We start from the raw sequence: 26,620 nt of genomic DNA, 5'->3' as shown, positions 1-26,620 counted from the left end.
AAAAAAAAAAAAAAGAGGAAAAAATCCACAGAACACAGTATTTCAGAGACTATAACACTTTAGACACTTCCATGACAACTCAGATCAGATTGGCAACTGAAACTTAACATCCACCTGAGCTTGCTTTGCTAAGGTCACTATTTCTGAAAGTTTCACAACCTGGGGGAGAAAAGGAAATAAAGTTATAAAGAGATAATTCAAGAAATATTAACAGTTTAACAAATGACACTACTAAATTTTAGGAGTTCAACTAGACAGTCTATTTTAGAAAGTGATGTCAGAAAGAGCTTGCCATAAGAAAAAAAATAGATTCATAGATTTAAAGGCCAGAAGAGACCATTGTGATCATGTAGTATGCATGACACAGGCTACAGGACTTTCCTGAATTTAATTTCTGGTTCAAGTCCAATACCTTTGGTTGAACTAGAGCATCTCTTTTAGAAAAAGTTTTCCCTACTGTTACTCACACCACCTTGTCAACTGTTTGAAATGGGCCATCCTGATCATCACTACAAAAGTTTTTTTTCTCCTGCTGATAATAGCCCACCTTAATTGATTAGTTTTGTTAGAGTTGGTATGGCAACACCCATTTTTTCATGTTCTCTCTCTCTCTCTGTGTGTGTGTGTGTGTGTGTGTGTGTGTGTGTATATATACATATATATACACACACACACACACACACACACACACACACACACACACACACACAAATAGAATCATAGACTATCAGGGTTGGAAGGGACCTCAGGAGGTCATCTAGTCCAACTCCCTGCTCAAAGCAGGACCAATCCCCAGACAGATTTTTGCCCCAAATCCCTAAATGGCCCCCTCAAGGATTGAACTCACAACCCTGGGTTTAGCAGGCCCATGCTCAAACCACTGAGCTATCCCTCCCCCTCATCCTACTGTATTTTCCACTGCATGCATCCGATAAAGGGGTTTTAGCCCACGAAAGCTTATGCCCAAATAAATTTGTTAGTCTCTAAGGTGCCACAATGTACTCCTCGTTATTTTTGGATTTAAGAAGTTTCCTGTGATGAAGAATTCACCACAACTCTTATTAAGTTGTTCCAATTGTTAATTACCCTCACTGTTAATATATGCACCTTATTTCTAGTCCACATTTGTCTAGTTTAGTAATCCATGCTGGCCACCTGGCATCTAACAGATGCTAATGATGTTGTTTGTTCATAACGTTATAAAACCAACAAATTGTGCATAAGTAATCTACACAATCATGTGATCCTATTACTGCCACCCTCATTTTTCCCTCTTCCGTTTGTTTGTTAAACCTACTTGCTGCATTATTTTAAAACAAAGCTCTTCAGGGAGTTAGGACTTGTCTACGAAGAGTTAACCTGGAAGTTGCATGTGAATAACACTCTTATTCTGGAACAGGAGTGCCTTGTTCCTGTTTAGTTTAAGCCACGTTGAAAGTGGGTTAAACTAAACAGGAACAAGCCACTCCCATTCCAGAACAAGAAAATGCCCACACATTGCACTTTAAAATTAATCCATGTTAATTTTCAAGTGTAGTCAAACCCTTATATTTTAATATACATTTATACAGTGCTCAGAACAATAGGCCTCAATCCAACTGGGGCCTCAGAGTGCTTTTTTAACACAAGTAAATATTCTCTGGAGAAATTTATGTTATTTTTAAACTACTAGTACCTTTTAAAGTGATTTACCTGTTGGTATATAGGATATAATTTTAGATTAGCAAAACAAATTAATTTGGGTCATGTTAACCTTGACAAACTTATTTCTTCGTTTATAAAATGGTACCAGTAGCTTTGGATGGTGGGCACCTTATACAAATGCAATATAGGTCTAAAACCCAAATTCTCTGCTGCAGAAGCATTGTAATGATCAACCAAGGGCTTGATCAGCTTAACAGAATTTCCACTCTGCCTTTAAACTCAGTTTTGTGGATCAGGGTGAGTAGGTTGTTCCCCTGAACGCAGCTAGTTCTGGAGAGTTCAACCCCAGGAGGTAACATTACAAATGATTCAGATTATACACTGGTAGCACCCTTGCTGATTAGGGAGTTCCAATACTTACCTTGGCCTTGAACTACTAAAAGTGTTGACCTAAAAGTACACTACCAAGGAGGGGTGCACCATTAGAAGTGCAGCCTTTCAGATGAGATTTTCACTTGAGGTCCCCCTTCTGCCCATCTACAAAATTAAAGATCTCTTGGCTCTTTTATAAAAATAGGTAATAATCTGGGCAATATTCCTCTCTAGCAATATAGAGCAGGTTCCTAGTTTGGGGTAAAATAAATTCTGCCTATAAAGTCACCGCCCTACCAGTTAGTTACTGCTTTGTGAAATACACCTCTACCCCGATAGAACGCTGTCCTCGGGAGCCAAAAAAATCTTACTGCATTATAGGTGAAATCGCGTTATATCGAACTTGCTTTGATCCATCGGAGAGCACAGCCCCACCCCCCCGGAGCGCTGCTTTACCGCGTTATATCCTAATTTGTGTTATATCGGGTCGTGTTATATTGGGGTAGAGGTGTACTTTGGATACATAGTGTCAGTGATCTTCAAGGCTTCAAATATTTTATCCTAGACTCCTGTTTTAAGTTGACTGGGGGAAGATACAACTTTACTAAGACTACATATTAAAGCATACCATCTGTTATGAAGAGTTATGCAAAAAGCTCTTTCTTGCTCACCATTTTAGCAGCTTCATCCAAGTCATCACAAGCAAGGATTTTGAGACCACTAGCTGTTATTAAAGCTTTGGCATCATCAACTCGTGTACCTGAAGAAAGAGAAGTAGTTTTAAACAACAGAATTCAGTACTGAATGAAATAATGACCTACTAACTATCCGCTTCAATCAGAGACCATGTGAGCTGGTGATGATCAAGTTTTCCAGGACAGATCTACCAAGACATCTCAAAATTGAGATAAGTACAGTATACACTAGAAGGCATTTACAGTAGCTGCAAGTTAGATTTGCTGTTCTAAAATGTCAACTAAACAGTTACCAAAAAAACAATATGGTAAGAAATAAATATTTAATAGAGTCATCAAGAAAAACACTAGATTTTAGATGTTAGTATATATTTCTCTTTACAAAATATTCTTCTGTATACAAGCAATTTTGCTATGCATTAAGTGAACTACTAAACACAGTGATCACTATTATTAGTATTATTCTAGCACCTAGGAGCACTATTGACAAACAAATCCAAAGGCTTAGATTTACACAGTATTGAAGAGTGCTCACCTTGTAACCGTACAACAATAGGTATTTTTAGGTCCAAATCCTTTACTGCCATAATGATACCTTGTGCAATAACATCACATCGCATAATGCCTCCAAAAATATTCACCAGAATAGCCAGTACCTACATACAGAAAACAGCACGTAAGGTTATACATTTAATGATAGAACACATATCAAGTCCACCATCCTACTAGAATATTATGAAGAATTTTAACAAGCAGCAAATAGCTCATCACATCAGATAAAGGGATTCAGCCCACTCAGATGGGCAAAAATCAGTTCTAAAAATTCAAGCTCCAGAAATTCAGTGCTAAGCACATGGTTTAAGAAAACCTTCATTCATATTCTAGAAGAACTCAGCAGAAAAGTTACTCGTCTCTAAAATAATGTACATCAGAATCCCGTTTATCTGATCTAATTGGGACTGGGAGAAAGATAATCAAAGATTCGGATAATCTGGAATATGGGACAGTGTGAGGCTGCAGCACCATCTAGTGGCCAACATGAGAGATTGCCCGCTTCTGGACCAGTGTGCACTGTTACGTTTATATGGAGTCAGATAATGGATGATCGGATAAACAGGGTTCTACTGTACTGCAAGACAATTATTGCAGGACTAAGTATTATCTAGATCATCCCCAACAGGTGTCTGTCTAACCTGTTCTTAAAAATCTCCACTGATAGAGATTCCACAACCTCCCTGGGCAATTTATTCCAGTGTTTAACCACCAGGCAGATTTTCCTAAAGTCCAACCTAAACTGCCCTTGCTGCAATTTAAGCCCATTGCTTTTTGTCCTATCCTCAGAGGTTAAGGAGAGCAATTTTTCTCCCTCCTCCTTGTGACAACCTTTTATGTACTTGAAAACTGTTATGATATCCCCTTCTCATTCTTTTCTTTTCCAGACTAAACAAACCCAGTTTTTCCATCTTCCCTCATAAGTCATGTTTTCTAGACCTTTAATCATTTTTGTTACTGTCCTCTGGACTTTCTCCAATTTGTCCACATCTTTTCTTAAATGTACCACCCAGAACTGGACACAGTACTCCAGTTGAGGCCTAATCATCATGGAGTAGAGTGGAAGAATTACTTCTCGTGTCCTGCTTACAACACTCCTGCTAATATATCCCAGAATGATGTTTGCCACTTAAACTTCAAAGACGCTCCGTGATTTATTTTTGTTTTTGGAAGGTTCTATATTTGCCCTTTAAGGCACCAAGAGTAGCAGACACTAATAACCATTCCTGATTTGTTAAAAGGTAACTGAAATAAGATGCAAACCAAAGAGAACCTTTTGATCTCTAACAAGAATGTAAAAATGACTGCACCATGACTTTTCTCGATAGTCTTGCTCAACCAATTTTCTGGAGAAAGCAATTACTTTTATTCAAAGAAAAAAAATAATTAAACCTCAGCTATTAAAATCAGTGTCATAACTGTTCCATTTGCCAACAGTTTGGCCTTCCAGTTTAAGACAATCCTGCTAGAAGTATTCCTCAAACTAATACTTTGGCCTGTCACCTGTAACATGAACTCTGTTGAAGGACCTACATGAGAAGAGAGAATGAGCATGCTTTTTTTAGACTGAAGGTCATTAACTTTACCACCATGTCTTGGCAGATTACATTTAATGTTAGAAGTTAGATTATGAGTAAGAGGGCTGGGGCACAGGAAAATGACAATAATTCTTCTTGAGCTCTATTATACAGTCTGTATGACGCTACTGCAAGTGACCAGTTCAACTGGACAAAATGCCCACTCAATACAGTGTGTGTTAAAATAAGTTCTCTAAATTAAGTTCTCTAACATAAGAAAGTCATTTTCAAATACTTCAGCATATTGCAATGTTCATTCTTTTACTTTCCTAGATAAGGGATACAGCAGCTACCATACGGATGTCTTCAGCACCAGAAAATATGCTTTAACACAATATATAGGTGGTAGGGAAAGCAACCAAACAGGCAAACAAACTCAGCTTAGAACAAAAAGAAAAGCTACATTTTAAAAGGTGTTCTTCAGCATTTTAGCCCCCTTTAAACAAAGTCAAGTTTATTGAAACCGTTTTAAATTATTTTAGTCAAAAGGAAAAAGTTATGATCTTCTCTCCTCAAACAAGCCTAGATGGCAAAGAGGCCAAGGCTACGGGACTGTGAGGTTAAAAGTACTTTCAGAACTTGACTGCCTCTCTCAGAGGAAGACAAGGTGGGTGAGGTAACATCGGTTATTGGACCAACTTCTGTTGGGGAGAGAGAAAGAGAAGCTTTCGAGCCATACAGAGCTCTTCAGATGAGATCTGAAGAAAAGCCCTCTGTGGCTCGAAAGCTTCTCTCTCCAACAGAAGTTGGTACAATAACAGATACTACTTCACCCACCTCGTCTCTCTAATATTCTGGGACCAACACACCTACAACATGTCTGAGGGAGTGATTTGATCATTTCTGTAGCTACTAGGTAGGCAATGCCTCTGTGTTGGTACACCGAGGCATGAAAAAAGTATTATGGAGGGAGGTGGAGAAAAATCAGAGAAAAAGTAGAAGGTTGAGGCTCTACAGAAGGGTGTAAGGAGCTTGGCTGGAAAGCAAGCAGATAGGACGCACAGTTTTTTGGTTAGAGCATGTGGGCTGGGATTCAGGATCCTGGGTTCTATTCCTGACTCAGTCTCCACAACATTTCAGTGTGAATAAAAAAGATTTTTAATAAAGATTTACTTAAAACTTAAGTTTCCAACCAGCTGTCAAACACACAAACTGGTGAAAAGTTGTTAGGGGCCCTCACCTAGTCCAATACAACCTTCAGGGCACAGTACAAGGCCCATCTGCAGAAATTTGATAAGGGTGGACAGGGAAGGGATTAACTGGATCACTGTCCTGCTCTCACCACAGGCAACCAATACTGAGAGATGGGAAAGACCAGAGCATCAGCAGTGCTTCAGAAGATTTCAACAATTGATGTGCTAAGACTTTCAGTGCATAAGGCAGCAGGGAAATCAGTGTGAATGCCGATACCTCATGAACCAAATGAGCCAAGTCAGAAGACATGACAGCATGATGCACAAAGAGTGCTTTGATTGCAATAAGTGCTCTGACATTTCTCAAAGCAAGGTCTGCGGCAAGCATCAAAGGAAATACTATGGTCTTCAAGATGAAAAGGAACAATCTGCATATGTCCTCAAACACCACTTCAGATCAGTCTCCCAGTCCTGAATCTATAGGCAGGGCCGGCTCTGGCTTTTTCGCCGCCCCAGGCGAAAAAGCCTCCGGCCGCCCCCCCCCCCCCCCCCACAGGGAGCCCCGGGGGGAGGCTAGCGAGCCCCGGCGGGGGCTCCGCTCTCCCCCCGGCGGCCAGGGGCAGGGCGCCAGGGGGGAGGGCAGCCGGAGCCCTGGGAGGAGGGCGGCGAGCCCCAGCGGGGGCTCGGCTCTCCCCCCCCATGGGCGAGGGCGCCGGGGACGGGGCGGCGGGCCCCGGCTGGGGCGCGGGGCGCCCCCCCGGCGGCCAGAGCGCCGGGGGAAGCGGCGAGCCCCGGTGGGGACAGGGCAGCGAGCCCCGGCTGGGGCTCGGCTCTCCCCCCCGGCGGCCAGAGCGCCGGGGGAAGCGGCGAGCCCCGGCGGGGGCAGGGCGGTGAGCCCCGGCGGGGGCGCGGCGAGCCCCCCTCCCGGCGGCCAGAGCGCCGGGGGGGAGGGCGGCCGGAGCCCTGGGGGGAGGGCGGCGAGCCCCGGCTGGGGCTCGGCTCTCCCCCTCTGGCGGCCAGAGCGCCGGGGGCAGGGCAGCGAGCCCTGCTGTAGCCCCGCTCTCCCCAGCGGCCGCCGCGCCGCGCCGCCCCCCTCCAGGTGCCGCCCCAAGCACCAGCTTGGGTGCCTGGTGCCGGCCCTGTCTATAGGAAGAGGACACTAGAGGCTTTGAGGTGGAGCTACAGAGTTCAGGCTTCAGAACGGAAGAATGCCAGGAAAGCAAATTGCTCTCTGCACTTCCTGCTGATACTTCCCCTGGAGAGGTAAAGTGTCATCCAGTGAGCTGGACCTCAGTACCACTGATATCAGGCACACTGCTTGCAGTGAAGCCCAAGGCTTTGTAGAATGACAATGTCTCAACACTGGGCCCAGAGGGAAGCATAGTGTTGGTATTCAGTAGCTGAAGCCAACTCAGGCTACTTCCAGAAGCTCTTCTTCACAGCATTCTGGGCTAGCCTTGTGCTGATCTTAAATAAATAAATAAATAAATTAATTAATAAATAAATTAATGGAGATATCCCATCTCCTAGAACTGGAAGGGACCTTGAAAGGTCATCAAGTCCAGCCCCCTGCCTTCACTAGCAGGACCAAGTACTAATTTTGCCCCAGATCCCTAAGTGGCCCCCTCAAGGATTGAACTCACAACCCTGGGTTTAGCAGGCCAATGCTCAAACCACTGAGCTATCCCTCCCCCCAAGGGGGTTTTCTAGCTACAGAAAAGATTGGAGGCATTCGCCAAATGCTTGAATGAGACAAATAAGACAATCCCTTCATAGATGCCTGATCCCAGGCAAATGACAGCAAGCATGCTCATCTGTGTACATGATTCATCAGGTCAAGTTTTCTGTACTTTTACTAAATGCATTCAATCATTTTAAGATTTTAAATGCTGCTTTACACTGGACAGAGGTGTTCACTGAGCTACCACAATGACTCAAGGGAGTCATTTATTCTGAGGATGCTACAAGTTCAGAGCCATTGGTGTTCACCCATCACCTTAAAATGTATCCAAGTCAAGTCATCTATCATTGTGCTGTCTAACCTCCTTTAAGGTGACGAACACAACCCAGTTTAAAACCCATCTGTTGTCAGAACTATCTTGATGGCGTATCTGAGGACATCCCCATGCATGAGTTTTAAAAATGTATTTACAGCCCGCTGTGAAGAGATTCTACAGAACACCATCATTTTAATCTGCATACATTTAAGTTAAATTTTAAAGCCCTTGAAATGCTATGATCAGAGAACAAAATTAACATGGAAAAATGGTAAGAACTGTGACCTTATTAGCAGTTAAATGGCAATCATTTAACAATTTTTTTTTAAGACATGAAAGTCTATCTTCACAAAATTAAATGTACATTAAAGCCGCTTTAAGCTATACATGCAAGCATCATTTTTCAGTCAATCAGCCAAATGACTAAAATTTGAATATTCTTTTGTTCTTTAAATTAATACCTGAAAAATATTTTGGTCTTTACATTAAATTAAATATCTGAAATTGGATTCCAAATAAATACCCTTCACAGGGATTATTATGTCATGACTTCTTGGTCCTTGACCAGACATTATATCAACATGTATAGAACATGCTCCATGGGGAGGTTATGCCAGGGGTTTACCAAATACTGTTGATGAAACCATTCCATTGCTACTGGCCACCTTGTATCAAGACTGTTGTCTCAATAGTTTTCATCAGGCAACGTGTTTTTAGGGTTTAAGAGGAGACAGGCTTCAGCCAAGTTTCCTATCAATTCCTGTTGTTGGGTGCTTGAACAAACATGAAATCTTGGGATCCCAGCACACAGTGGTGACGAGCAATTCAGCTTCTATCAAAGAGCTGTTTTGTCAGCAAGCCATCCAAGCATTCACTCTGTATTTACACAGCAGCAGCAGATAAGCCAGCCTGAAAAAAAGTAGATGGTCCTAGCCCACCACACATTGAACATGCATTCCTACTACTACCCAAGAGAGTTTACAGCGTTAAGTAGGCTCTCAATGCACTTTCATACATAGAATGTTGACGGAAAACACTGTGAAGAATCTTTCATCTGAAGAGCTATGCAGAAGTAACATTACCTACTTTATCTTGATTTATAACCTTAGAAAGGAACAGGAGTGTTTTACCCTAATCCTTCATCTTAACATGACAGTGCACCAAGGTCACTGTGTGAACTAGGAGTCAGTACTCCTATCATGCTGCAACCCTTTGGTTACACAAAGCTGGTCAGCTCTCATCTCTCCACAGCTAACTCAGCATTTCCTCCCCTACTAACTCTCAGCCACCTCAGGCTTTTAATGCAGCACATATCGCTGTATTAGTCATCTCTGTTTCCTACCATCAGTCTCTACACCTCTGCTTCCTGTCCACCTCACCTATTGCCCAGGGACAGATCTCCTATCTTTTTCCCAGCTCCCACGAACCTCCATCCCTCTGGAATCACTCGCTTCTCATCACCACAACCCTCCAGCTGCATAACTGTCACTAGCCATCTGATTTCTTCTTCACTCAGCATTCCACAAAAAGATAATAGTATTGTTCTTAATTGTACTAATCTCTCCCTTCATCCACTAAATGCCCCACTGTTATACAGAACCACAACTTACATCCATTGTATCTGCCAGCCAGCCCTTTTCGCTGCAGCCTTAACCCTCAATGGAGGTGGAATACAAGCAAGCAGTGATACCATGGATACCAAGTTCTATTTGCCAGCGTGACTGATAATACAAAGTCAAAGGGGTACTTCATAAGCAAAACCAGAATTGCTCTAGTGACTCACTTCAAGCTCTTCTCCATTCTGCAGGGAGAGATGAAATACTCCAAAAAGATACTGATGAGTACTCATGGGCAATACTGCTTTGTGATGTGCTTTGAAATTGAGCACACTGAAGGAATGATTTAATTCAGGAGGAAAAAACAGGATTGGGGGTTCAGGGAAAGAAGATGGGAAGACGGAACAGAGTGACCTTTTTAAAACCTTCGCTGGATGATTGGGGAGAAAATGTGAGCAGATAGTGGGTGGGTGAAGGCCTCAAACTTAAAGTGAAACGTTGTTAGTGCCAAATAAACTCAGCTTTCCTTCATGGTATTACTCCTATCCATCAGTAAATGTATGTCACTAGGGAAGCCATAGAGTTCTTCCTCCTGTTGCCCAAAATTATACTCAGTTAATCTTTAATTAACATTCAAATAAAATTTATATATTATTCCAACATAGGTTCAAAGATCCTGGAACTCTTCAAAATAGTACTGGGACATTTGTATCTTTCCAGACAAGTTATCAAAATAATTTTATCTTGCAATGTTACTATGTTACCAAATAGCACCTTAGAATCTTAACGTTTATGTACAAATCAGACAATACCCGTTACAATCTAAGTCTGGAATCCTGCAACTGGATCTGCATAGACAGACACGTGCACCAGCATGAATCTAGTTGCAGGTTTGGTACCCAAGTCAGAGATGGACAAGAGTCTAACATGACACCAACATACATACAGTTTCAAATTCCTTTTCAAACAAGGAAAAGACATACTTAGGATATTCTAGGAAACCCCATATTAGCCTAGCTGGCCACTGATCTAAGTACAAATAATTTTGGTATTGCTAAAGAAATTCTGCTTTATCTAGTGTAAAATAAGACAGCCTGGTTTGAAATCACTTAGTTTATTCAGCAAGGACAGTTAAACAGATTTAAGAATTTTTTAAAAGGGTAATAACAGCACCTCAGTACTTGCTTACAGTACTACAGACGTGATTTTTGAAACTGGGGATCAAGTTACTGGTGTTGTTCATTTGAGTCTGCTAAGTGTATTTGCGCTTTAAAAAAGTACACTAGAGCTGAAGCTGCGAAGATAATTAAAAGGTAAGCTGTTTACTATTTATTCTGAATACATGTAACAATGCATCTGCTCTATGTTTATACTGCATCTAAATGACTTTCATCAGCTCCTAGAGAATAACTGTTTCTATTTAATTTGCTACTATCTTTAACCTCCCTTCAAATTACATAGGAAAGTGTTTATTTATTCCCTTTTCTCATGCTAATTCTATTAGAAAATTCTAGTTTTATTTTTAAAAGGAGTATTTTTAATTCCCACTAAAAAAATGACTTGCAAAGAAGGGAGTTTGGTAGCCTCCTCCTTTTAATAAAAAACTTTATACATAAAAATTGAGTGTTTTCTTCAGAACAGGGTTTGCTACTTCTCCCCTCCCCTCAGATACATTACAAGTGTTAGGTATCCTCTACTAATTTTGCCAGTTAACTGCTTTGGAAAAAGTAGAGAACTACTGTGAATTACATCACAACTGTCTGAAATCTGTGCAATTGACAGACATTTTGAGAAAAGGCTCTGTGGGAGATTCAAATACTCATGCTTGTCCCTTCAACTGAGGGCTGAGACTTCCTACTTCAGTTCTCCTTCCTGTTCTTTGCTGAAGGACTGAAGACTGATATTCCTGACAAGAAAGAAACATGTAGGAAAAAACCTTAACATGTTTTTCAGGCACATTGTAAAGTAGCAAAGACAGCACAGTTCTCCCCTCTTTGTAGCTCACCTTTAAAATCCATGTCTACTAGTGGAAACATACAATACATACATTGTCATAAGGCATTTTAAAATAATTACTCAACAGTGCAGAACTTTGAAATACTAATCCTTGTTTTACCTTTTTATCTGAAGTAATAAGTTTAAAGGCTTCTGTTACTTGATGTACTGTAGCGCCACCGCCAACATCAAGGAAATTTGCTGGAGTGCCTCCATGAAGTTTAATTATATCCATTGTGGCCATAGCCAAACCAGCACCATTCACTGTAAGAAAAAAAGTTACAATTAAGAATTCCATTAGCAGCAAGTACATCAAAGGATTCTAAACATCTATTATGTAGAACATACATACCTAAACACCCTATGTTTCCGTCTAGTCCTATGTAGTTGAGGTCTGCTTTAGCTGCATCCTTGTCTCTCTCATCCTCCTGTGTCCAGTCCTGCATATCAAAGATTTTCTGCTGACGATAGAACGCATTGCTATCAAAGTTTATCTTTGCGTCCATACACATCACTTGGGAAAACAAACAAAAAAATTGTTTAATGCCTTTATCTTTAAAAAGGTGAAATACTTCTCTGAAATACTTATTCTATTGTATATTAGGGCACCAAATAATTCTTTTTTGGCATTACATGCTAACTCATGCAGCCTTCATTCCATAAATTTCAAGGCCAGAAGGGACCATTGCGATCATCTAGTCTGGCCTTCTATATAACACAGGCCATAGAACTTCCCCAAAATAATTTCTAGAGCACATATTATAGAAAACATCCTATTGGATTTTAAAATTGCCAGTAGTTGAGAATCCACATGACCCTTGGTAAATTGTTCCAATTATGCCTTACCATTATTAATATATTCTTCATTTCCAGTCTGAATTTGTCTAGTTTCAACTTCCAGCCACTGGATCTTATTACATCTTTGTCTGCTAGATTACAGAGCAGTTTATCATCAAATTTCTGTTCCCCACTTATTTATAGACTAATCAAGTCACTCTTTAACCTTCTCTTTGTTAAGCTAAACCAGGGATCGGCAGCCTTTGTCACATGGCTCGCCAGAGTAAGCACCCTGGCGGGCCGAGCCTGTAGCGGTTTGCCGCTGCAGGCCAACGGGGGCTCGGGAAGCCGCGGCCAGCACATCTGCGCTGCTTCCCACAGCCCTCATTAGCCTCGGACTGAGAGCCGCGGCCAGTGGGAGCCGCAATCGGCCAAATCTGTGGACGCGGCAGGTAAACAAACCGGCCTGGCCCACCACGGTGCTTACCCTGGCGGGCCGAGTGCCAAAGGTTGCCGATCCCTGAGCTAAACTGACTGAGCTCCTTCAGTCTACTCACTATTAAGGCACATTTTCTAATCCTTCAATCATTCTCATGGTGCATCTCTGAACCCTCTCCAATTTATCAACACTCTTCTTGAACTGTAGGCATCAGAACTGGACACAGTATTCCAGCAGTGGTCGCACCAGTGCCAAATACAGAGGTAAAATAATCTCTCTACTCCTCCGAGATTCCCTTATTTATGCAAGCAAGGATCACAATAGCCCGTTAGGACACAGCATCGTACTGGAAGCTCATGTTCAGTTGAATACTCATCACGAGCCCCAAATCTTTTCCAGAGGCCATGATTCCCAGCACAGAGTCCCGCATCTTGTAAGAATGGCTTATACAGTGGAGTCGCATCTTATGCGGGGGTTAGGTTCTAAAGTCAGCATGTAAGGCGAAAATCGCATATAGTCAAAATTACCCTTGAAAATCCCTTAAATTGCCCATAAGTACAGTATACTTACATGGTTTTGTGTATACAACCCTGTACAGAAGTATAATAAAGAGTACATATGCAAAATATAATTTACAGTACTGTATTTTTAATTACAGGGGGTCGTCAGGGCTTGATGTCGATCCAGGAGACGGAGGTGACAGAGCTTAGGTGACGGAGAGCAAGTCGTAGACGAAGTGGTTGGCTCTGGTTCAGCTCGAGAAGTTGATTGCGTAGGCTCATCTGCTGCTGGTTGTTTTTCCTTGAAAAAAAACCTAGTGATCGGCAACTGTCGCTGTTGTCTCTTGAGCTGCTCAAACATTTCTTGATATGGTCTCAAATCGTCCGTAATACTATGTGTGATTTTGAGGCTTCGTTCTATAGAGGGATAGTATTCAGAAATTAAATCATTCAAGTGTTTCGCTGCTTGGAACACTTCAGCAAATTTAGGAAGATTCCAACTTGCTGGCTCTTCTTGTTCGTCATCATCATCATCATCATCTTCGTCTTCCGTAGACGATTTTATCAGTTCCTCTAACTCTTCGTTAGTCAATGTTTCTCTATGGCTCTCAATTAATTCTTCAATTTCTTCCTCAAGGATGTCGATGAAGCCATCACCACCCACTTGCCTGGCCACCTGAACAATGCATTTCACTTCTTTGTCAATGGTTGGGAAACCTTTAAAATCATTCACACATTCTTTCCATAGGTTTTGCCAACATGCATTGACTGTTTCAGGCTTGATTGCATCCATTGCCTGTTTAATATAAGTGATGCAATCGGCAATGTTTAAGGACTTCCAACACTCCATCCCATTAAGATTGGGATCAGCATCCATAGCACTACGTATCCGTGAGAACGTAAGCCTTGTGTACGTGGCCTTGAAACAGTGAATCATGCCTTGGTCGAGAGGATGGATGTGGTATTGGGGGGGGAGGGGAGAGAAGAAAGACTACTTCAACATCGTTATGTGCAAACCGGAGTGCTGCAGGGTGGCCAGCAGCACTGTTTATGATCAGCAACACTTTAAAGTCAAGTCCTTTCTCTTCGAGGTACCGCTTGACCTCCAGAATGAAACACTTGTGGAACCAATCCAGAAATATTGCTGCCATCACCCAAGCCTTTTTATTTGATTGCCAGAACACAGGCAGATTTTTTTTCTTGCCTTTTAGGGCATGGGGATTTGCAGCCCTGTAGAGCAAGCCAGGCTTTATTAAATGCCCAGCAGCGTTGCCACAAAACAACACAGTCACATGGTCTTTAGCTGCTTTGAAGCCAGGGGCTTGTCTTTCTGATTTTGAAATGTAAGTGTGGTTGGGCATTTTTTTTTTCCAGAAGAGCCCAGTCTCGTCAGCATTAAAAACTTGTTCCGGAAGACAGCCCTTTTCTTCTATGATTTTCTTTAATTGTTCGGGGTAGGCTTTTGCTGCCTCTTCATTGGCAGATGCAGCTTCACCAGCAATCTGCACGTTTTTGGGGTTGAAGCGGTTCCTAAAACTGTTAAGCCAACCTTGGCTGGCTTTGAATTCCTTCTCATCAGAAGGCTGTCCCTCTTCAGCAGGAGGTTTGAACAGCGTGTAGAGGCTAAGAGCCTTTTCTCGCAACGTGTTGCCATCAATGGGCACACGTTTACGATTCATGTCTTCCAGCCATAACTTTAATGCCTTTTCAGTCTTCACTAGAGTCTTATCATGCACCTGGCTCGTCACCTTAGCAGTTATTGGAGCACTTGATGCCACGGCTTGGCAAATTTCTCTCTTGAATCTTGATGGCACAGATGCTAGATTTGTTGCGGCCATATTTACGCGCCACATTGGAGACTGACATACCGTCTCTCAATAAGTCCAACACAGCCAGTTTTTCCTCCAGCGTTGGAACAGATCGCTGTTTCTTCGGTTGAGCACCAGATGAAGTAGTTGGCTTGGGTTTAGGGGCCATGTTGTACGAAAAAATACATATCTTTAAACACTAGAATCACACTCAATGCGGCGAGATGCTCACACTATGAGAGGCACGCAGGAACTGAGACCGACTGAGGGAACAGCAGATTCACGTCTCCCATCTCATGCTCACTCCGGGGCACACGCTCATTGACTGGAATGGTGGGTGGAATCGCCCGCACTATTTACAGGTATCTTGTTGTTTTTCTTTTTTTTGCCGAGTGCGTATAGTTGAATTCGCGCAAGTTAAATGCGCGTATGATGCGACTCACCTGTACTCTTTTCTCCTAGATGTATTAAATGCACGCGGTTTGCTTTTGCCCAATTTACCAAGTGATCCAGATCACTAGCAGTGACCTGTCCTCCTCTTTATTTACCACTTCTTTATTTACCACTCCTCCAATTTGTGTCATCTGCGAACTTTATTAGTGATGATTTTATGTTTTCATCTAGATCACTGATCAAGGTGTTAAAAAGCATCAGGCCAATCAATCAATCCCTGTGGGACCTTACTAGAAACACAACTGCTTGATGACTCCCCCCCCCAAATACAATCGTATTTTGAAACCGATCAGTTAGTCAGTTTTTAAACTATTTGATGTGCCATATTAATTTTGTAATGTTCTAGTTTTTCAGTCAAAATGTCTTGTGGTACCAAGTCAAATGCCTTACAGAAGAGGTTTTAAGTATATTACATCAACACTATTACCTTTATCAAACTTATAATCTCATCAAAAAATCATTAAGTTAATTTGACAGGATCTATTTTCCATAAACCTATGTTGATTGTTAATCAACCCAATTACCTTCCTTCAATTCTTGAGTATTAGTTGCTCCTTTATCTTGCCCAGGATCAATGTTAGACTGACAAGCCCATAACTACCCAGGTCATCCTGTTTACCCTTTTAAATATTGGCACAACACTAATTTTCTTCCAAATGTTACTGCAAATCAACATTAATGGTTCAGCAAACTCCTCAGCAAGCTCTTTTAAAACCCTGGGATGCAAAGTTCTGCTAAAAATACTTTAGGTAAATATCACAGGACTAGCTAATACCAGATTACCTCACATTAGAGGCATTACCTGATCTCTGGCCTCCTAACTTGCAAGTATCTTTACACGTATAAATGCATTTTTTGAAGAGCGATTTTTACAATATTTGTTGCATTTTTAGTAATAACGTGTCTAGAACAGTTAACACAAACTCACCTAAATAAGGGTATGTCTACACTTACCTCCGGAGCGATCGATCCAGCAAGGGTCAATTTATCGCGTCTAGTAAAGACGCGATAAATCGACTGCCGAGCGCTCTCCCGTCAATTCTGGTACTCCACCGGAGAGTGAGACCCAGGCGGAGTCGACAGGGGAGCATCAGCAGACAACTTACCACAGTTGAAAACGCCGTGGTAAGTAGATCTAAGCACGTCGACTTCCGCTACATTATTCACGTAGCTGAAGTTGCGTAACTTAGATCGATCTCCCACCCAGTGTAGACCAGGCCTAAGAAACTGTGCACCAGATTAATCCTTCCACCATGCCCTTTGTATATCTTTAAAAAAGCCACCCACTTAGGCTTCTGCTTTTAAATTAAACTTATGTGCTTCTTAAAGAGAGCATATAACTAAGTCAAAAGAAATGCAGAAAGTCTCAGCAGAACACCAAGGAAGTTTTTCCCACAGATAGTGGAGGGACATTGGGGAAGATGATATTAAAAGCCTAAGCAGACTCCTTGCATCAATGAAATGCCATGTATAAGGTTAAGATTTTGTCACAGTTATTTTTAGTAAAAGTCATGTACAGGTTACGGGCAAGAAACAAAAGTTCATGAAGCCCACAGAATTATTGGGTGGGGAGCTGGCTGAGGGGAGACAACTGAAGCCCAGGCCCCAAGGGGGAAGAAGAGATCCCAAACCCTGGTCCGTGGGGTGGTGAGGAGGAGTCCAGATGGAAGCTCCACCCTCCTTCCCCACCCCCCCAAAAGCAGCTGAGAACTCCGGGCCCCCTTTCTTCCCTCTTGCAGCAGCTGGGACCTCCGGGCACCCTTTCCTCAACCTCCCGCAACGGGGGGGGAAGCTAAAAATGTCATGGAGGTCTCTGAAAGTCACAGAATCCATTACTTCCTTGACCTCTGACAAGCTTACTTAACCATGTACTAAGGAAACTGACAAAAAGGAGACCCAATTACGTTAGGTTTAAGTTCAGAATGTGAAGCACAGTTTCACTAAAAAAAGTGACATACAATACAGTCTTCATCCTAACACTCTTGTATAAAAAGTGCACTGAACTGCCTGCACAAACTAGATGTGCAAATCTGAACAGCAAGGATCAAGCTGAGACTAATACTGAAAATGTTTAAGGAGGAACAGTAGAGATGTGCCAATTCCTACAACATTCCAGCAGATTTCAAAAGAAATACTTACTAACAACAAAAAGCAAACCTGTAGTGGCTGAAAGACACTTCAAGTGTGTAGCTGTACTTTCACCCCACCATCACAGATACTGGGGAAAGTTAAGACAAATGAGAAACAAGAGAAGGTGCAAATACCCAATCTAACCGTAGAACTCTACTGAAAGGACTATAACTGGTTGTTATTTAAACTACATTTCCAAATTAAGATAGTGTTTTCATTATAACTTAACTACACACCAAGAAACTGCATGAAATGCTGTAAGAAGCTTTGGGTGAAGGAAGAATAGCTATAATTTAACCTTTGTTGTATCTGAATTCAAGCTGTCTGAACAAGTCTTCTAAGACTATCAGTTGCCTTTAAGGCAGGTATTCTTAATTGCTGCAAAGTCAAAACTGAAGAAAAGAAATATCCTCTAAAGAAGCAATATTTTATACACAGACTTTTGAGATAGCTTTATTTCAGAGAGGAGAGTTTAAAATAATCCACATCTGATTAAAAACTGCATTTCTTGGGTATCCTGTAGTCATAGGCATAGTTTGACTTTTATATTTTGAGGGGGGGGGAGGGGAGGGGAGGGAGAGAGACAGCTCCAGTCTGGCTAATGTGGCTGCGCATGGGGGGAGGAGGGGGGAGACACAAATTCTGTACCTGCCCGAGGCTTGCAGTTTGGGGGGCAACACCCAGTGTTCCCCCAAACTACACCCATGTCTGTAGTCTCTTCAGAGTAGGAGATCTAAATTAAGGAACAAACCCAACTCAGACAAGAAACAATCTTTTGGATTTAGTTATCTGTGTTTGGGCATCGAGAGAGTATCTACTGCTGGCAACGTAAGAGGTAGGCAACTAACCCTAAAGAGCAAAGTGTCTTCAAGCACCTAGAGTACATTTGGCAAGGAAGTGGGGTTAAGACATTACACTTCCTTCAGTGTCTAAGATGAAGAGTCAGAAGTCACTAGTATTTTGGGTTGCTCAGTTTTTGGGTGCCAGCTTGAAAAAAAATCTTAGATGGACCCAATTTTCAGAAAGGGCCTAATGTCTGAAAATTGCACTTTCAAAGTGCTTTAGGTTGGGCACACAAAAGTGAAGTCACTTCTTAAAACCTTGTCTGAAGAGTTCAACATCAAAGCCAAAAGGGAATAAGATAAATTTGTAGTTAAAGAATTGCAAGAGCTTGGATTCTTTCCAAGAGGAAAAGCTATTATTGCACACAATTGAATGCAACTTCATTCTTGTTCTTCTCCTCAGGAAAAAATACTTACTCTGATAGACTATACTACCAAAGCTTGTTATAACACCAGTGTCAATCTCAATCTGAACGTTAAACCTTGGTTGCCTTTATGGATTACCATGCATGCAGCATTAGGATGCATTCAGTAGTAGCAGCATGGTCCACTAGTTTTGTATGCTCTGAGAATGTATATTTACAGCACAAATATGTCACAAACTACTTTAAGTCCCACCTTAATTACTATTCAAAAACTGATTTGAACATCTAAATATATAGGGCGTTAGCATGAATACTGCAGTCCACATTTACAATGAAAGAAAATTCCAAAAAGCATTAGAGAAATTTGAAGCCAGCCCCCAGTAATTTGCATAGAATTCACGCCATGCAGAGGGCTCCCAGATCCAGTGCTGAATATTAGGGCTGTCGATTAATCACAGTTTTAATCGCACTGTTAAATAATAGAATACCAATTGAAATTTATTAAATATTTTTAGATGTTTTCTACATTTTCATATATATTGTATTCTGCTTTGTAATTGAAATCAAAGTGTATATTATTTTTGATTATAAATATTTGCACTGTAAAAACAACAAAATAAATAGTATTTTTCAATTCATCTCAAAAGTACTGTAGTGCAATCTTTTTGTTATGAAAGTGCAACTTACAAATATAGTTTGTTTTTTGTTACATGACTGCACTCAAAAACAAAACAATGTAAAACTTTAGAGCCTGTAAGTCCACTCAGTCCTACTTCTTGCTCAGACAAACAAGTTTGTTTACATTTACAGGAGATAATGCTGCACTCTTATTTACAATGTCACCAGAAAGTGAGAACAGGCATTTTGTAGTCGGTATTGCAAGGTATTTACATGCCAGATATACTAAACATTCATAGGCCCCTTCATGCTTTGGCCACCATTCCAGAGGACATGCTTCCATGCTGATGATGCTCATTAAAAAAATAATGCATTAATTAAATTTGTAACTGAACTCCTTGGGGGAGAATTGTATGTCCCCTGCTCTGTTTTACCTGCATTCTGCCATATATTTCATGTTATAGCGATTTCGGATGATGACCCATCACATTGTTCATTTTAAGAACACTTTCACTGCAGATTTGACAAAATGCAAAGAAGGTACCAATGTGAAATTTCTAAAGATAGCTACAGCACTCAACCCAAGGTTTAAGAACCTGAAGTGCCTTTCAAAATCTGAGAGGAACAGGGGGGTTGGGGAGGGGGGATGGAGCATGCTTTCAGAAGTCTTAAAAGAGTGACACTTCAATGTGGAAACTACAGAACCCGAACCATCAGAAAAGAAAATCAATCTTCTGCTGGTGACATCTAACTCAGATAATGAAAATTAACATGCGTTGGTCTGCACTACTTTGGATTGTTATTGAACAGAACCAATCATCAGCATGGACGCATGTCCCCTGGAATGGTGGGTGAAGCATAAAGGGACATATAACTTTATCGCATCGGGCACGTAAATATCTTGCGACGCTAGCTACAACAGTGCCATGCAAACACCTGTTCTCATTTTCAGGTGACATTGTAAACAAGAAGCAGGCAGCATTATCTCCTGCAAATGTAAACAAACTTGTTTGTCTGAGCAATTGGCTGAACAAGAAGTAGGACTGAGTGGACTTGCAGTCTCTAAAATGTTACATTGTTTTGTTTTTGAATGCAGTTTTTTTGGTACATAATTCTACATTTGTAAGTTCAACTTTCATGATAAAGAAAGTACACTAATACTTGTATCAGGTGAACTGAAAAATACTATTTCTTTTCTTTTTTTTACAGTGCAAATACTTGTAATCAAAAATAAATATGAAGTGAGCAGTGTACACTTTGTATTCTGTGTTGTAACTGAAATCAATATATTTGAAAATGTAGAAAACATCCCAAAATATTTAAATAAATGGTATTCTATTGTTTAATCACGATTAATCTTTTTCATCGCTCCACAGCCCTGATGAATATGCTTGCAGATGTTTAGGTGCCAGTGTCAGTTTTTACTACATTTTTCAACGTACCATGTTAGTGCTAAATCCTCTTACTGTATATAGTTGGAGAAACTTTAGCAGAACCCCTAAAACAGACATGTTCTGTGCAGATTCAAACTGCCCATCTAAAAAATTCTATAAAGAAGGTACTTTACCAACTCCTGACGCATCTTCTACCATAGGGTTTATTTCTACCATGGTGGCATCATATTTCATAAAGAGATTATATATCTTGATCATATTATCTGCTGCTTCATCCACCAGGTTAGGGGGAAATCCCATTTTCTGGGCCAACTGAAAGTAAAACACAAAGTATTTTGGTAATCAGTTTATAACATTAGGCATTAAAATATTTTATAAATTATTATATATTACTTATATATAATAATTTTATATATTAAATATATAAGTATGATTATTATTAAATATTACTTTTATATATTATTTTAACACAGCTATACAAGTCTAGCCTGTAGCTACAGAACTTTACCTACCCTGCAGGGAGTGGCTCCTGGCTTTTGGTTTTTTTTAAAAACAGTCAATCACATTTATCCTACAAGGGACAGTGAAATTAAGGTTCCCAGGCTATACACTGGCCTAAGTACCCACATCTGGAGCTAGATTTACATTCTTTATTGCAAACTAAACACTACATTAAAATATCTAGTAATAATTTACTAATAATGTTTGGAAGTGTCAGTTTTCTTTAGTCAGCCAAAAGGCTGTATAAAATTTACTAAGTATATTTACAAAAGCAAAACTCCCTCTAACTATGATTGTGTGGAAATGTACTCTTTAGTACCCTGACAGCTTGTTCCTTTTTGATGCCTTCCACAATATCAATGGGTTCCTTAATTATCGCATCAGGAGTCTCTGCAGCAACATCTTCAATGTTAACACCACCATGAGAGCTGCCTATAAGTACAGGACCCTAAAGAAAGAGAAAATTTCAATGTAAGATTTGTATCATTCACTATGTTAATTCTTTCCACAAATATTTCAAAGAACCTCTTGTTCTCAGTATGAGATTCTTGGCTTTTGGCAATCCATTAAAGTTGTCTTTTATTCTCTTACTGTTGCTATCTTTTCATTCAAGATACTTACACAATACTTTTATGATATACGATCACCAAAGAAGTTTTCCAACTCTAAACTCTTATATCAAAAGGAAGCTTTTCCTAGGTTATCATATTTATACTATGGGAAGAACATACCATACTGGCTTAAAGTTAGGACAGAAAAAGGCAGTTATGAAATGGTACATCACACCCTGTGTATCACTTCTGGTTACGCTGTCAGTGTTCATAGTTTACCACACTCCAGCCTCTGAAGGTAAATCTAGGTCTGCACAGCCATTTGCAATAGTTGTTGCACTCTATTTCTATTCACCATGGATCATAAGCCTTGATAACTATAACCACCTCTGAAAACTTCTCACACAGTGCTTGACTGTTCAGTGACATGAGTTAAGTGGTGTCAATACCGTTTCACAGTGCATAAAATGTGTCAAAAAAGCCACTTTCACAATTAATCCCAACAGAGGCACCAAAAACTCAAAGGGCATGGAGACTGAACAATCCTATGACCCTGGAAATGATCCATCAAGTTCAGGGTTGAGGCATGTTTGCTCATATGAGTGAACCAACATTCATTGTCACTACACGTGTAGTACTTGTTGCATGCATAATGAGAGACTTCCACTAGCTAGACTATTAAGTCAGTACTTCCAGTGAGCATCTAAGTAGGGTTTAAAAAACATACTTCACAAGTGTAACTTCAATTACAGTTGTAGAGAGCATGGTTGTTGCTGCATTGGACTGGCTTTTTTTTTTTTTTTTTTTAAATAAAAAGAAAATCATGTTGGATGCTCTTCTTCCAAAAGAAAGATTCTAGAACCATTTCTTAATATTTTGACAACTACATAATGAATGCAGCTGCAAGGAGAGCTACAAGTGCTTTTGAAAACTTTCAGGCATAATTACTACTCAGTATCATTAGAGCCTAAAAGTATTAGTTTTGCTTAAGCCATGACAAGTACATTTCACTCCTTCAGCTGCTTCTGCCCGCAAGGGTTTTATTTTTTTGAAGCAAGGTTTGACACTATCAGAATGCAGGATATACACCACAGAATCCTCATATTTGGGTTTTTTTAAAAAACTCTTACAAGTCTAGGAAAATACATATGGTGTTAATTGGGTGCTGATAATCACCCATCACTAGGAGAATTCTTATCCAAAAGAGAAGAGTCCCCAAATTTATAAGCAATAAACTAAACCTCTACCTAGATATAATGCTGTCCTCGGGAGCCAAAAAATCTTACCGCATTATAGGTGAAACCGCGTTATATCAAACTTGCTTTGATCCGCCCGAGGACCCCCCCCCCCCCCCCCCCCCCCCCCGGAGCGCTGCTTTACCACCTTATATCAGAATTCATATTATATCGGGTCGCGTTATATCAGGGTAGAGGTGTAATTACCAATGCAACCCTGTCAACACAGTTTTGTTTTACAAGTCAAACATGAAAAAGGCCATCTACTTTGGTTAAACTTATCATGGCTGAAACTTGCATGATAAACATTGTTGTTTGAACAATGAAATTTTTAGAGGATAAAATATAGCTATTTGTGGTATTTTAATGCCACCTTGTGGCATAAATGAGGTAAACCTTTTTAGCCACCCCCTTGTCACTCTTGTATAGAAATTAGACAGCTCTGGATGTCATGATAAAGCAGTTTAGAGATTTTTAGATGTTTAACATTGAAATGTTGGACAGTTTCCTATGAAAAGGAAGAGGCCCCTTAACCTAAGAGGAAGAGCAGGGGGAAAAGGAGTAGATAGAATACAAGTTAAACATTTACCAGTTCACCGATTATGCCTGATTTGCATACAAGTTCTAAATCAGAGAGCAGATATCGTTTCCCAAAAAGTTCTTATAACATAAGTGAGAGTGATCTACAGAATTTACTGAACCATCCTCTCTGCGGGCTTTCTAGCATTATTGCACCAACCAAGGAAGCTGGCGGAGGCCATCTGCTCCAGGTCTGAGCTTTAATGATGTAGTTGTACTTTGTACTCAACAGAAATAAGCCTAGCAGAAAGGCGTAACCTGGGGAGAAGATAGTTCTGGTGCTCACACCACCACCACCACCTGGACAGTCCCACAGTTTGTGCAGGACTCAGCTGCAATCCTACGCACACACACCACTGACATCTCCAGGAGGCATCACTATCCTTAAGATAAAAAGGAAGGAGCTTTGCTAGACACTAGAGTAAATAACTTCTTATAAACGTTGCAATGGATCACCACCACAGAATTACATGTCACCCTCATTGGGCTAGTGTAATTTTAAGTTTAATGCTCATCCCGTATCTATACTGCTTGTAAATTTGATTCAGTCCTCTAGAGACCAGAAGGCATCTTCTTTCCTGGAGTGAAGCCATGATGATTTATTAATTTTGTTCATATATCAGGTAACTTACAAAATTTATTTCATGAAATGTGAGGTACTTAATAGACAAATCAACTAGCTCAAAGAAAATCTGCTGCACACATTTCCTCTATAAAATTAAAAATTGGGCACCAATACAACCAGAGTCACACAGATGACTTCAAGGAAGGCTACTAAGTGTTCAGATCTGAATTAAACAGGAACAGCCTAAACATCCATTGTATAGTAAAGAAGAGGGAGGAAGGCGAGACAAACATGCAATAACCTGTACAAACATCATATTAAGTTAAAATTTACTGAACTAAGCTTGTGGGCTTGCGGGTGTCCATTGTATTAAAAATGCTAACATTTATATCAGTGGTCAACAACCGGTAAATCGCGATCTCCGGTCGCTAAAAGTCTGGCGGCGCAGCGAGTCCAAGACAGGCTCCCTGACTGCCCTGGCCCCATGCCCCTCCTGGAAGCAGCCGGTATGTCTCTGCAGCCCTGGGTGGAGGGGGAAAGACGACTCCGCGCGCTGCCACTACCCCTGCCCCCTCTGTGAGCTGCCAATGCCCTCGCCCCCCAGCACGGACTCCATAGCTCCCATTGGCTGGGAACTGCAGCCCGGGGAGGAGGGCAGCAGGTCTCCGTGCATGGCCCATGCCTGCAAGCACCACCCCCGCAGCTCCCATTGGCCGTAGTTCCCAGCCAATGGGTGCTGCAGAGTCGGAGGGCGGGGGCAGTGGCAGCTCACGGTGGGGCCGCAGAGACATGCCAGCCACTTCCGGGAGCGGCGTGGGGCCAGGGCACGCAGGGAGCCTGCCTTAGCCCCGCTGTGCCACCGACTGGGAGTCGCCTGTGGTAAACGCCTCCCAGTCAGAGCCTGCATCTCTCACCCCGTCCCGCACCCCACACTCTGCCCCAACGCAGAGCCCCCTCCTGTACCCAAACTGCCTCCCAGACCCCACACCCCCTCCCACACCCCAACCCCTGCCCCAGTCCTGGGCCTGCACCCAAACTCCCTCCCAGAGCTTTCACCCCTCACCACCTCCTGCACCCTAACCCCCTGCCCCAGGGTCAGCCCAGAGGCCCCTCCCACACTCCGAACCCCTGGGCCCCAGCCCAGAGCCTGCACCCCTTCCCGCACCCCAACACCATGAAAGTGAGTGAGGGTGGAGGAGAGCAAGTGATGAAGGGAGGGAGGAAATGAAGTGGGTGGCATAGAGGCTGGGTTGATCTTAAATTCAAAAAGTGATCCTGTGCGTAAAAAGGTTGGAAACCACTGATTTACATACTATTTTTGGATTGTATGTAACTTCTCTAGGAGGGGGAGATATGCTAATATAATTCCTCCAGTTATCAGCAGTTTAAAAGTCAGGTCACCTACATGTTTAAACGGACATAGACACTTGACTTTGGACACCCATTTTTTAAAATCTTGGTCATCTTCTTGCTCTGCACCTCTTTGACAGATGTGGCTGCATGTTTAAAATTAATCCCCAGCACTTAAAATTAAGTGTGGTCAAGGAGACAGAAATTAGATCATTTCTCTATCCAACTGCAATGATCAACTCTGCAGTTCAGAAATGTCAGTACTACAGATATCCAGTTATGTAGCATTCATTTAATTGCACTGTGCCACAGCAAATTGCTTTGGTAGTTGAAGTGTTTAAAAAGCATGCAGTCCAAGGTCATGCTACCAAACAGAAGGTTAAGTTCACGTACAACTCTATAAATCAGTTTCAAATATAAATGTGACCCATGTGAAGAACAGCAGTAATATTCTTTCAATTCCAAATATAGCAAATTCATTTTAAGAGCACTATTTCTATAGTTACTCACTTGAAATGACCTTTCCATAGTTATTGCAAAATAGTATTCTCTCCTGGGATATCTGCGCTCACAGATAAATACTTGATTGCATATCCTGCCCTTTTCTCCTGTCTGCTTGGTAAACAACTTCTTTCCAATCATTTTGGAGGAAATCTCTTTTGCTTCTTCTGGACTAGAATAAGAGAAGCTTAGAATGTGACAAGAGAAATGCTGGAGTAAAGAGAGTAGAATGAATTAATTTATGTTCTGTATATTAGTCTACAGTAAATATATGTTCTTACCTAGTTTATGTCTTCATAGTTCACAAGGCATTTTAATCAAATTAAAATTCCAAGCCATATAAATGGATTGAAGATATTTTCAATTTACCTGATAATTTAGAAATACAACTTACGAAAAAACTATTTTCACTCCGCCTTTGAGGCCACCTTCAAAGGTTCCTTTTCCTCTACCACCAGCTAAAACCTGAGCTTTTACCACAAGGTCCTTTG

At 41.2% G+C, this 26,620-nt stretch overlaps 1 protein-coding gene across 1 annotated transcript; it reads right to left on the bottom strand.

Moving 5' to 3' along the window:
- Positions 1-26,620, bottom strand: LOC113407433 (succinate--CoA ligase [ADP-forming] subunit beta, mitochondrial). Its single transcript, XM_026655987.2, has 9 exons — positions 26,524-26,620; positions 26,139-26,301; positions 21,668-21,796; positions 21,021-21,159; positions 11,874-12,035; positions 11,643-11,785; positions 3,247-3,367; positions 2,688-2,776; positions 1-159 (listed from the first exon to the last, which is right to left on the bottom strand). The coding sequence occupies exons 2-9, from the start codon at positions 26,268-26,270 to the stop codon at positions 85-87; spliced, it is 990 nt and encodes a 329-aa protein (XP_026511772.1). The 5' UTR covers positions 26,271-26,301; positions 26,524-26,620; the 3' UTR covers positions 1-84.

The sequence above is a fragment of the Terrapene carolina genome, unplaced genomic scaffold (assembly GCF_002925995.2).
Source record: "Terrapene carolina triunguis isolate 2854851 unplaced genomic scaffold, T_m_triunguis-2.0 Scaffold20, whole genome shotgun sequence".
NCBI classification, from domain to species: Eukaryota; Metazoa; Chordata; order Testudines; family Emydidae; genus Terrapene; species Terrapene triunguis.
The sequence above is the reverse complement of the archived record's forward strand: the minus strand, read 5'-3'. Positions and strand labels throughout refer to the sequence as shown.